Here is a 12,636-nt window from a genome sequence, read left to right as displayed (position 1 = left end):
GAAAACCAAGGGTGACTTCCAACCAGTATACTTCTTCAGATCATCAAAGTCCATATATTTGAAGAAGTTAACAGAAGTTGCTATTGCCCGAATGTCATGCACCTTGGGGAATGACCCTGGGCTGGCTTTCTTGATAAAATATAAAATCGCTGCCTAATGCCTTTTAGAGATAGTATACCACCATCTTTTCTAATGAAAAGGGGGCCTTCGGAATAGGTAGACGTCCTAGATAAATAGTCCTTAAGAGTTTTAACAGGACATAACGATGGATCCTGCGGAAGCGGGACAATCTTCCATGGAGACCACCTCATCAAGGGGTCTTCATTCTTAGCTAGAAATTGCTTATTTGGCGAAAGCAACACGTCCCCCGAGGAAAGGAACTCAATATGCGCTTCATCTCTAGATAAAGATGACAGCTCTGATATTCTGGGCACCATGAAAGCTAGACTCATAAAGAACAGAGTTTTACAGCAAAATGGTTTGGTAATCACATTTGAAGTTCTGTTGTTTCCGAGGCTAACCTAAGAACATCATTAAGAAACCATGACACTGACGACGGTCTGTGAATGGGCCGTAGACGTGCACATGCCCTTGGGATAGAGGTGAAATAAGACTCGGTTAGATTGATACCAAACCCGAGAAGAAAAATCTTTTTTCAGAGCTGACTTAGTGGTTGTTATTGTTGCAGCTGCCAAGCCTTGTTCAAACAAAGACCTGAAGAAGGTTATGGCCACGTTCAATGTCATTACTTTGATATTTGATTCTCTGAGGAACGAAGACAATTTCTTAACTGCTGAGTCATACTGGCGAAGCGTAGACTCTCTCTTGTCTGACTCCAAGAACAACATGTTCTGTGGATCAATGTCGCCTACTCTCTTACCTGCAAACTTCATGAAATCCATAAAGTTAGGGTTTTGTGAAGACCTGAGGAATCGAACACAGTCCTCGTTTGAACTTGTTGCGATAGTCTCAAGCCCGGGAGAGGGTGAGGGCGAAGACCTAGTTCCAGGAGAAGGGGAAACCAGTTGCTCTTGGGCCAGTGAGGGGCTATGAGAGCCACCTGACCTTCGAAGGATCTCAACTTGTGCAGCACCTTCAGGAGAAGGTTCACTGGAGGGAATAAATAGATCTTCGTCCACTGGTTCCAATCTATGCTCAGAGCGTCCGTAGCGTATGCCAGAGGGTCCAGATTGGGGCTACGTAACAAGGCAGCTTGTGGTTTGCCTCTGTGGCAAACAGATCTACTTCTAGACCTGGTACTCTTTGGCAAACCCTCTCGAAGGATTCTTGGTCCAGCGACCATTCTGATTCCAGAGGGACCGACCGAGACAGGGCGTCTGCCACTACATTGTGGACTCCTGCCAGGTGAGTAGCCGACAGATGCCAGGTGTTCTTGGCTGCTAGAGAAAAGATTGCTATCATCACGTGGTTCACATGACTTGACTTTGAACCACCTCTGTTTATACAGTGTACTACTACTGCACTGTCGAGGACCAACCTGATATGAGCCTTCTTTGGAGGACGAAGCTTTTTTAAAGTCAGAAACACTGCCATAGCTTCCAGAATGTTGATGTGAAGTGTTTGGAAGTGAGGTGACCAAGTTCCCTGAACCTTCTCGTGCTGTGAATAACCTCTCCAACCTGTCAGCGATGCGTCCGTATGCACCACTAGGGACGGGGGAGGAAACTGCAACGGTAACTCCTTGGCTAGGTTGGCGGCCTTTGTCCATGGGCGCAGGCGTTTTCTGAGAATCAGAGGTATCCGGGCGAAACTTGTCCCGACACTTGGCATTTGCCTTCGAACGCCAAACTCGATTGATGTCCTTGAGCTTGGCTTTCAACAGAACGTCCGTGACTGAGGCAAACTGGAGCGAGCCTAGGATCCTCTCCTGATTCCTTCTCGAAGTCTCTTTGCACTTTAAGAATTGTCTTGTTGCCTTGGCAATCTCCTTTCTCTTTCCTGCTGGAATGGAAAGAGTGTGAGAATCCAAGTCCCAATGAATCCCTAGCCACTGGAACTTGGACTCCGGAGTCAACCGGGACTTGGTCCTGTTGATCTTGAACCCTAAATATTCCAGGAAAGACATGACCTTGTCCGTGGCTTTCATACATTTGCCTTTGTCCATCTCCCAGATTAGCCAATCGTCTAGGTACGCCACCACCAATATACCCTGGGATCTTAGCTCCTGCACCACTGCCTCCGCCAGTTTCGTGAAAACCCTTGGTGCTATATTTAGCCCGAAGGGCATTACTTTGAAGGAGTAGGCTTCTTTCCCTAGTTTGAAGCCGAGGAATGGTCGGAAGTGCCGAGCTATCGGGACATGATAGTAGGCGTCTGTAAGATCTATAGAGGTGGTGACGGCCCCACGGGGAAGTAAGGTCCGCACCTGAGAGATGGTCAGCATTTTGAACTTGTCGCAACGATGTACAAGTTTAGACGGGACAAGTCTAAGATCACCCTTCTTTTGTCGGTCCTTTCTTTGGGACGCTGAATAAGACGACCCTGAAATTTCAAGTTCTTCGTCCTGGAGATTGCTCCCTTCTGGAGAAGGTCCTTGGAGTAACCCATCATTCCTGCATTGGTTCCTGATAGAAGGTGATGGGTGAGGAGGACCTTTGATCCAACTCCAGCCTAGGCCTCTGGATACTATGCTTTTTGCCCAACTGCTGAACCCCCAACGATGACGAAAGAGGTACAGCCTGCCTCCTACCTGAGAAACTTCATTGAGATGATGAAGGCCGGGATCCTCTGCCTGACCTTGCACCTCTAGTTCGCCCTTGGGCTCTGGCTCCTCCGCGCTGGCGAAAGGATCCTCTAGCCCTGCCACCCCTAGCAACTCTGGTAAAGGGGTGAAATGCCCGACTCTCATAGACCGGGTTAAAAGCGGGCGACACTGAATACTGTGAGGAGACCTGTTGGTTAGACGGGCGGCGAAAGGAAGACAAATTGATGCTGTTGCTGAGGCTGAGCTTAGAAGTCGAAGGCTGGGATACCTGTTGAATTGGAACAGCTTGTAGCACAGGATGCTGTTGCGGGACTTGGAAAGGTTGGAACTTCCTTTGCCTCTTCCTAGCCCTAAAACTGGAGGAAGAAGACTCTGATTTCCTTTTGAAAGGGATTCCCCAACGCAACCTGATGCTTTGGTTAAGACGTGATGCCTCGCTCTGAACCTCGGTTACTGCTGAAGCTGGGAAGAGATCTGCACCCCAGATTGAGGAAGCTAGAAGCTTGTTGGGTTCGTGCCTGATCGTCGCCTCAGACAGAACATGCTTCCTGCAATTTCTCCTAGCAATCGCAAAGTCGTACAAGTCACATTGCATGCTTAAAAGTAACGACTTCGCAATGACCTTAAACAGCAGCTCCTGAGCGTACTCCCGAGCCGCCGTCTCTGTCATCACTAGGGAGTTAAGAGACCTTGCGAGACGTGTCTTAGCGTCAAATTCGGCTTGGATCAATGCGTCTGACAGCCTAGGAAGGCGTTCACTAAACAAGGTGATTGCACAATCTGGCTTCAGCTTGCCTACCGAGAACGTAGCTGGCAAATCCTCCCTACCTGGGAGTAGTAAAGATGTGGGATCTGTCTCCCTAAGCTGGGGCATGGGCTCTTCTCGAGTCACTGCCTGGAGTGTAAGTTCTGCTACCTTTGATGTAAAAGGTAAGGGGTTCCCGACATCAGTTGTAAACATGGTGAAAGGACTTTTAAAAGCTGTTACTCTAGTATTTTGAGCAGTCCCACTCTTCTAGGCTCCGTATCCATGTTTGCTGAGCCTGATCCCTAGAAAGGATAACAGTCCTCCTTGGGGACCTTATCCTCTCTAAACCATAGCTTGCCATCCGTAATCCGAATAACATAGCCTATAAATGGAGGCTGTAAACCTTCGGGGAAAAACTCGAAATCCTCGAGCCTACGTGTGCCGCAACCTTCTATAGTCAACATCCCATTGACAAACGGCGAAGTTAGCCACCCTCCAGGGATTACCGGGGTGGAAAGGAGGGAGCGTGGACCCGTCAGGCATGCTCTGAGCTTGCATCAAGCTACTAGAAGGGGCCGAAACTGCCGACTCCTGTCTGAGACCTGCAATCAGGGAGTCCTGAGCACCTAACCTGCTAAACACTTCTTCAAACCTTGCTGCAACTGAGCTGACTAAGCTACCAAGGCTACTGACCTGATTTAGAATATTTGTGTTGAACTGGTCTTGGTCAACGGAAGGAGAATTATCCTGTCCCTCTTGCGGTACCTTATGAGGTATCCGGTCCCTAGAAGTTAATGGAATGGGACTGGTAGGGCAATAGGAAGAATTCCCTCCTTGAGACCTTGGGATTGAAGGTTTGGAAAGCGACTTTATTTTAGTTTTGATATGTGTATGAACCTCTGGTGACTGCCCAGGCCTTGGCATTGTCTCTGATCTGCCTTTAAGCAAGGTTTTACCCGCAGGTTTTTTCTTTAGTTTAGGAATCACAGAGAAGGAGTGCAACCTGGGAGGGGGCAAACCTCCTGTGAAACCCATGAAGGAATTGGAAGTAGAAGGAGAGGAAGAATCAGAGTCACTCAAGGAAAGATCCCGGTGACTAACTAAGCTAGCCTCATTAACACTGTTACCTGTACCCGTGCCTAGTGTAACGGGCAAATCCTCAACCACTTCAAGTGAGACTTCCTGTAGTCCAAGGTCCGGCAATTCCGCCACTTGCTGTTCAATAACTGAGTCTTGGATTGATTTGATAATCGGTGCCGCTACTTTTGGATCGACGTATCCGGCAGATTTTCCGGCTGGGAAGAGCAAAGTCGCCATATCTCGGGACAGAATATACGGCTTAGCCTTCCCTACGTTCCGTCCAAACCCTCCAACCCAGATCTTGAGGGCGGAGAGTGCAGCATCCTTAATAGACTGCTCAGCCTGTAATCAAGGAATGTGTCAATACCAAGTAAATTTCCTTGAACATTATTCTATAATTATTGATTAATCACCTGTAATGCAAGGAATGTGTCAATACCAAGTAAATTCCTTGAACATTATTCTATAATTATTGATTAATCAATGTAATTTAATTTAAAGAAATTTTAATTGATCATTTATTTTATCTCATTTCAATATTTTTTTTTTTTTTGACAATAAACATAGAACCAGCAGTGCGGTAACTTACCGAAGAGGTAGCCTGATGTACCAAGTAGTAGCAGGCAAAACAGTTTTCATGATGCCAGGACCACGGAATTCAGGAAGCAGCACTGCACAGGGGGGCGTGCCCCGACAAACGTCATGGCCGCACGGATCTTGCAGAGCAGCACTACAGCCGGCAACCAGACACTGAGAGGCCTGTAAGTGCAATAATATATAAGAACAATTTGCACACACTTAATAGGATAATGGAATATATTTATTTCTTTTTTTTTTTGGGTTGGTGTTTTTTTGTTTTTTTTTTTTTTTGTGCCGGAGCATTCCGGGCTATAAAGAAAAGAAAGGGTTTATATATATTCATATGTTAACGTCCCGGGGACTGTGTAAGGAAAAAAAACCACCCGGAGTTTGTATACCCGGAGCTGTATGACCCGGAGAGGGGGGTACACGAAGTAACCCGGGACGGCCACATGAACTCGCAAGTTCCGTGGCAAGAAAATAAAAATAAAAATAAAAATAAAGATAAAAATAATGATAATAATAAAAACTAAAATAACAAATATACTATCTCCGCCTACGGAAGAGTAACTTCCGTAAACATAACCCTCAATGACTCCGGGAGAGGCCGGAATCTAAACCCGCCTTATGCGGAGAGGGAATGTTTTAGGCGGGTGGATGTAAGCTCCGGGAGTGAAAGAAGCAGAGCGCAACAATCCACGGAAGCCGAGGCTGAAACGCAGTGCGACTAACAACTCCGGAGGCGGTCGGCTAAGAAGCGACACTCCCCAGCCCAAGGTCCTGGGAGACCCACTACACCTCCCCCTCCACTGGTGGGACCGGCCGTCAGTGACAAACAACGAGAGCGGCACCCAACTACGGGGAGTCCCACGAGAGAGGGAGGGAGGGAGGGCTGAAGGGGGGACGATCACGTGACCAGCGATTCCCGCGAATAAAGGATCACGAGGAAACGCAGGCAAAGCCTATGAAGGCTAGCTGCCGACCGAACACCCAAATATACATAGACAAAATAAAATCAATTACTTAAAGCTAAGGGAAAAACATGCTTTAACAGGGGTAATGAAAATAAGGGGCGAAAAATATAAAACGCAATGGAGGCCACTCGATGAGAGTGGGCGCAACAAGGAAAAATTACTTGCTTACCGACAAAACGAAAACAAACGGTAAGCTGACGAAAAGAAAAAGGGGGAATTCTTGAATGGAAAATACCAAACTAAAATAAAAGGGGGGGGGGGAACGGTAGATAAACATCGAAGCACGAAACAAAGAAACGTGCACGAACGCCGACCCCCTTGAAAAACAGGAAATCATGAAAATAATAAACGTAGATCAAACAAGATCGACAAAGCAACTGCCACCCAAGACATAATAAAATATATACTGAAAATATATACTGAAATATTATAAGTTACGAGTATATAAATATAAATATATAGGTACTGAAAGAAGCCCGCTCGAAATTGGTACAAAACAAGGGAACGACGTAATGGCGGCTCGCTACCGCTCGCTACGGGAGGAGACGCCTAACAAAATCCTAAATAAAGGCAAAACGAAAGGCAAAATCACTCCCTAAATACAGAAAAAGGGCGAACCAGTACTTAACTTGGGTGAAGAGGCAGATTGACGATCCATAACGAAAAAGAATAAAGAAACCAATAAAAAGAACAGATAGCTATAAACAAGCGTGCAACGCTGGGAGGCTATCGATAAGAATGACGCCGCAGTCCCCTTCAACAGGGTAGCTGGGTGTGACCTATAGGTCGGCTCCCCGTTTTCAGGGTCTTTTGATGAGGAAAAGGCTAATTGGAGGGGTTGCTGTGGTAGTGTTTAACACTCGCCCCAGTTCTATACCGACACCTTTTATTTAGGTGAGCGAGTCAGAGACTTCTGACATGTCCAATTTAGCAGTTCTCTGGTATCATAGCAATATTTTACTAGAAATAGTGCTAAAGGGGACACATTTCACGGAGCGACACGGCTGAGCCCAGAAAATACATCTTGCAGTACCCTAGGTTGGGGAAACTTTGAGGTAGGCCATTTTCAGAAACAAACACAGCAATGGAAAAAGGAAGATATGCAAATGCACAAGGTGGGAGGAAAAAAATTCTACAAAACTCTCCTTAACTTTCATGAGAAGTTGAAAATTACTGTTTACTTACCTTGTGGGGCCTCTTTTACAAGACAATCGTAAATTTTACCAAGTTATACATGTTTTTTTACTAATAACCAACTTTGTTTTATTCAGCAAAATTATAATTATGCCATTAATGGCACTCAAAACAAATTAATATTAATTCATTTGCACAAGCTTACAGTAGAAATAGATGTACAGTGCGCTGCTGTATAGGGACCCCCACCCTGAGTCAGGCACTGCCTGTAGTTGTCTCATATTTTTTATTTTTCCTCAGGAGGTCACAAATGCCATCATGAATTCCCAGAAGATCTTAGTGGAGGGAGACGACATCCAAATCCCAGGGTCGACAGAGCCCATAAGTTTAGGTCGTAAGGTTTGTGAAAGTCTCGGCTGTTTTCTTTGAACGAAATGAAAGGTTTTTTGAAAGGTTTATTTTGTGCACAGAACAAAAATAGACCATCCCTGCACAACTTTAAATGTTAAGTCTTTCTTATCCGTGTTTCATGTTGGTCAGAAAAATAGTAGATATGGAAGTCACTGGACTCTTGAAACATGTAGAAAGGTCCAGAAAATCATAAAAAAGATAGATATAGACAATAAGAAAACTACAAGTTTCATTGATAACATATTCCAGGCTTTTGAGACGTTTGCCCCATAGTGGGTTAGCGCTGTCAGTGGATCTCATGTGGTGCATTGTAGGCATAACTAAGGTTCTTTGCAATGTCCCTTTGACCCCTAGCTGCAACCTCTCTCTTTCCTTTTACTGTATCTCCATTCATATTTTCTTTCTTTCTTCCATCTTACTTTCCACCTTCTCCTGACAAGTTATTCTTAGTGCAACCGAGAGGGTTTTCTCCTGGGACACCTTTCAGACCTTTTTACCGCCAATTTCCATTTCAGCGCTGTGTGACCTCATAGGTTCCAGTACAAGGCCTAAATTTTTTATTCTGTTCTTTTCTCTTTTCCAAGACGTTTGGTCTGGTCCTCGTGCCAAAATGGGAACTATTTCTAGAAACTGAATATTTATATATTTCTACTCAAATCCCCAAATGTTAACTAGCAGTAAGGTTACATATGTTGGCATGCATGAAGACAAAAATGGCATCAAAGATTTGGTTTACTACTAGCGCATGATAATTATGTTTAGTTTATCCTTGTTAAGTGTTGCTTCTCACCTCAGGTGACGTTGGGTGAGCTGACAAGAGCCAGGCGACAGTTCATCTCGTATACGAAGCTGCATCCAGTGGAGGACACGGCAAAGCTAACATCCCTCTTCGTTCAATACCTGAACAAAACTCTGGGATAATTTCAGAGGACGTTTAATGTTGTTACTCGTGTTTTTAAAGCTGTTTTATATACTCTGGTGTATTTATTACATCACATCATTTTTTTAATGCATCAAAGTAGTTTATATTTTATTTTTGTCATAAGGTTAGTCAGTCAGGCTCTTGAGAGAAATAGTGTATTGTTATTCTCTCTTTTTCGTATCACCTGTTTCCTAATTATGATCAAATTTTATTTCATACTCTTTGTCATATGACAGGAAAACTGAAAGATTCAGGTAAAAAAAAGAGGGTTAAATAATACCAAAGTAATTAAGGCATCTAATTAGTTATGCTCAACCTGAAATATTTCTTACAAAAGGTGATAAAAATATGGTATATATATATACAAAATATTTGGGCTTCGATACTCCTCGGCTTCTCCAGTAAAACGTTCATCAGTCACTTTCAACATTTTGTAGTATAGAAAACTAAAAAGCAGTACAAATGAGTCACACACTCAATGACACAAGCAGAGTTCAGAACAAGATATATTCATTACAAAATATGCTACTTGAATAATAGTAGAATTTGTAATAGACACTGACATTGCCTGCTGACAGCAGTTCGCAAACACTAATGGCTTAAGGTTTTACAAACGTGCTCATTAAGTAATTTGTCTGTCACTAAATCTATTTTATGAACCAAATCTGTAAACTTTTAAAAATTTCAAGCCTGTTTATTTTTGGGTATAATTGAGAAAATAAAAAAAAACACCACTGACGATACTGCAAGTTTGTGAACCTAAAACCACTGGCGATACTGCACGTTTGTAAACCTAAAACAACTGACGATACTACACGTTTGTAAACCTAAAACCACTGCTGATCCTGCGCGTTTGTGAACCTAAAATAAATTTCCTATCGTCAGTACATAATTGATATGAATTCGTTTGCTGCTTCAACCATCTTTTTTTAGCTAAACAAGAGAGGCATCTGATAGTTCACAAATCTTGCTCAGTATGTATGCTGATTAAACTGAAATTTTAACAAATTCCTTAGAATACCGTATTGGTAAAACAAGACAATGAAAATTCATCTCCCTCGGAATACCAATCTCACAAAAGTCCCTCAGACCAACAGTAAGCAACAATGCCACTTTGGAGGAAAACCACTGTAGCAAAACAGAACTCTGTTCATATAAACTTAAGACATCTGCAAACACAGGTCCATTCTGCTTGTTGAAGTTGTTGCCCATGACCAAGTTCACTTTATATAAACACTTATACATTTGCCGATTCCTGAAAAGCCATCTGACTCCAATTGTGCAATGACCTCATCCCGCAATTCTTTTGCCTGAAAAGTAAATAATGAGGATTTAACCGTGCAGTGTGTAATGACATGAATACTACTTATGAAACCTAAAAGGCTATTACAGACAGTCCCCGGCTTATGACGGGTTTGGCTTACGACGTTCCGAGGTTGCAACGCTTTTCAATTAGTATATTTATCAGACATTATTTCCAGATTTATGACGCATGTTCCAGGGTTACGCCGCCTACAACGCTGATCTGGCAGAAGAAATATTACTCCAAAATTGCAAAATAATCAATATTTAAAGTTTTTTTTTGATGGAAAATGCAATAAGAATGCAGTTTACATAGTTTTTAATGCACCCAAAGCATTAAAAGTAAGGTTTTCTTAGGATTCTTGACGATGTTCTGGCTTACGATGATTTTCGGCTTACAATGTGTCGTAACCCGGGGACTGCCTGTATACTATTATTATTATTTCTAGCATATCTAAAATCTTTCAACAAGGAGCCACATACAGAGGTTGCCCAAAGGATATGACAATTTGTCGAAAATTGCATTTTTCCTAACTATACAAACCTGAGGTCCTTTAACAATAGGAAGGTAACTAGCGGCAGCTGGGACGGTCGTAAGCTTCGAACAGGGGAGAAACGGTAGTTAACTGCTTGTTCCGATCGTGCGCGCGCCCACCGCTCGCCCGAGAGGTGAAGAATCACTTTTGCTTTAGGCCCATGCAAAAAGTTGCAGAGTGAGGGGTGGCATGAGGTGGGACTATATGTAAAGGACCTCAGGTTTGTATAGTTAGGAAAAATGCAATTTTCGACAAATTGTCATTTGTTCCGATACGTAATACAAACCCTCGGTCCTTTAACAATAGGAAGACTCACTTCTTGGTGGGAGGAATCTGAGTCTTTTTGGTGAACAGACTGGTGTTCGTCCAACCCTGGAGTGCCTCCCTGGTCGTAAGAGCAAGGGAGGGATCCAAACCTCTGTCCGATTGATCGGGGTGTGCACCGCAGGATCAATGGTCAGACCTCTGGGCCAAGTACTAAGAGAGAGGCAAGCGTATCTCTTCGTACCAGCAAGCAAGAACTTGTTCCTGTTTGCAAGAGACAATCATAAAATGATGGGTTTGTCTCAATTTGGCATCCACTTCCTCCCCCTTGTTGGAGGAAGTGGTGGATATTTACTCCTATCCCTACTGAAAGGGATAGGATGGTGCTCTATTGAGTAGCTCACCTGCATCTCGTCCTTACCCAGCAGGGTGACGACCGTGTCCCTCTACCCAGAGGTATAGGGAAGAAAAAGATGGGAAGAGGAGCCAGTCACACTCTCATTCCTCATCCATTCTTATGGTCACATACCAGGACTCGATGCTGTTCAGCCTGCGAGGGTCTGGGTTAACTACACAACGTGTTGAGCAACTACCACGGTTCCCAAGGAAAAAAGATCCAAGGAACTGTGGGCAATATCCCGAAGGTAGAAGAGTGCATGCGGTCCGGTTGGACCAGGCGCCTGCCTTCATTACCTGCGCCACGGAGAAGTTCTTGCGGAACGCGAGAGAATGATGAAGAGGCGTCCACACTCATCCGGGGTGTCGAGTTTCTTCAGACAGCTCCGTCGCGCCTTCACAGGACAAAGCAGCATAGCCTTCGTATCGGAGGCGGTGAAGTCCATTAGGGAGGGTATTGTGAAGGACTCGAACCAATCGTCAGTTACCGAAGGGTTCTGAGTCTTCGCTACGAAGATCGGTACGAAATCGAGCGTCACAAATCCCCATCCCTTTTGTGCTTGACTTCTCAAGAGAAGTCATGCAGTTACCTAAGACGAAAAGAAGGGGATAGTCATATGACCTATCCCTCTTCTCGACTTTGGTTATGTACAGTACTCATACTGACAAGCTATTAAGACGATTATGTACAGTACTCATACTGACAAGCTATTAAGACGAAGTAATGATTGCTCTGGAACAACCGAACTAAGTCCACAGCATAGTTCGTAACTGACTCGGGGGTCGCTCTGACAGCTGCCGACTGACTGGTTCGGAATCAGTAGCAAGTTGTCCAAGCATCCGGGTAAGTCCACGTGACTTCGCGCCTTTAAAGAGTTATGCTGAGAGACCAAACAAATAAAATATTTGTTAGTCACCGATCGGACGGACGCGGCGATGATTCTCTTAAATGCCATAAACTCAAAAGGCGAAAGTCAATTGCCTTCAAAAGACCGAGGTCCCTGATGGCAAGAAAATCTCATAGACGTTGAATCTCAGCTTAAGGAGAAACAACACTATGTGACGTTGAAGACGAAGGTAGGCAATGAATGCAACCTACGTCTTCCAGCTGAATCGAGAGAAGTAATCTCAAGATTCTAAACCTGTGCTTACAAATGACTGAAAACGCTAACCGCTATTTCATTGCTGTCCGGTGTGCAATGAAAGCGGGGCGTTCTTCAGTAATGAAACACGGGGAGTGCCGTCTGAAGAACTGCTTCTCATGGGCTGAACGTTTGGAAGTAGTAGCTGGCAGGTGTGGGAGTAGGCGATGTCTTTCAATACATCTGCTAATCCGGGGTGAACAATGAACAATTGCACACTTCCGAATACAAGATATTTTGAGGACAAACTCAGATTCCGCAAAAATACTTCGCATTATCGATATAACGATGCAGCAAGAGACTATTACAGAATTCTGTTACCGTGCGGTAAACAGAAAGATGAGAGTCGAATAGATATCTCTGTTTTAAAATTCTCGCAATACCGAAGACGATGAATACTAGCGTCACAGCAGTAGATCGTCA

At 44.1% G+C, this 12,636-nt stretch overlaps 2 protein-coding genes across 2 annotated transcripts in view; one reads left to right on the top strand and one right to left on the bottom strand.

Moving 5' to 3' along the window:
* The window catches only part of LOC135222761 (protein KTI12 homolog), a 46,921-nt gene extending 38,297 nt beyond the window's left edge, over positions 1-8,624 (top strand). Inside the window, exons 5-6 of the mRNA XM_064261014.1 lie at positions 7,541-7,639; positions 8,447-8,624. Of these exons, the coding sequence (XP_064117084.1) occupies positions 7,541-7,639; positions 8,447-8,572 (225 nt within the window). The 3' untranslated portion in view covers positions 8,573-8,624. The remainder of the gene's footprint in view (positions 1-7,540; positions 7,640-8,446) is intronic.
* A 234-nt stretch (positions 8,625-8,858) lies between these two features.
* LOC135222760 (uncharacterized) overlaps positions 8,859-12,636 on the bottom strand; it is a 73,860-nt gene continuing 70,082 nt past the window's right edge. The window contains exon 12 of the mRNA XM_064261013.1: positions 8,859-9,883. Coding sequence (XP_064117083.1) covers positions 9,794-9,883 — 90 coding nt within the window. The 3' untranslated portion in view covers positions 8,859-9,793. The remainder of the gene's footprint in view (positions 9,884-12,636) is intronic.

Source organism: Macrobrachium nipponense, chromosome 8 (assembly GCF_015104395.2).
Source record: "Macrobrachium nipponense isolate FS-2020 chromosome 8, ASM1510439v2, whole genome shotgun sequence".
Taxonomy (NCBI): domain Eukaryota; kingdom Metazoa; phylum Arthropoda; class Malacostraca; order Decapoda; family Palaemonidae; genus Macrobrachium; species Macrobrachium nipponense.
The sequence above is the reverse complement of the archived record's forward strand: the minus strand, read 5'-3'. Positions and strand labels throughout refer to the sequence as shown.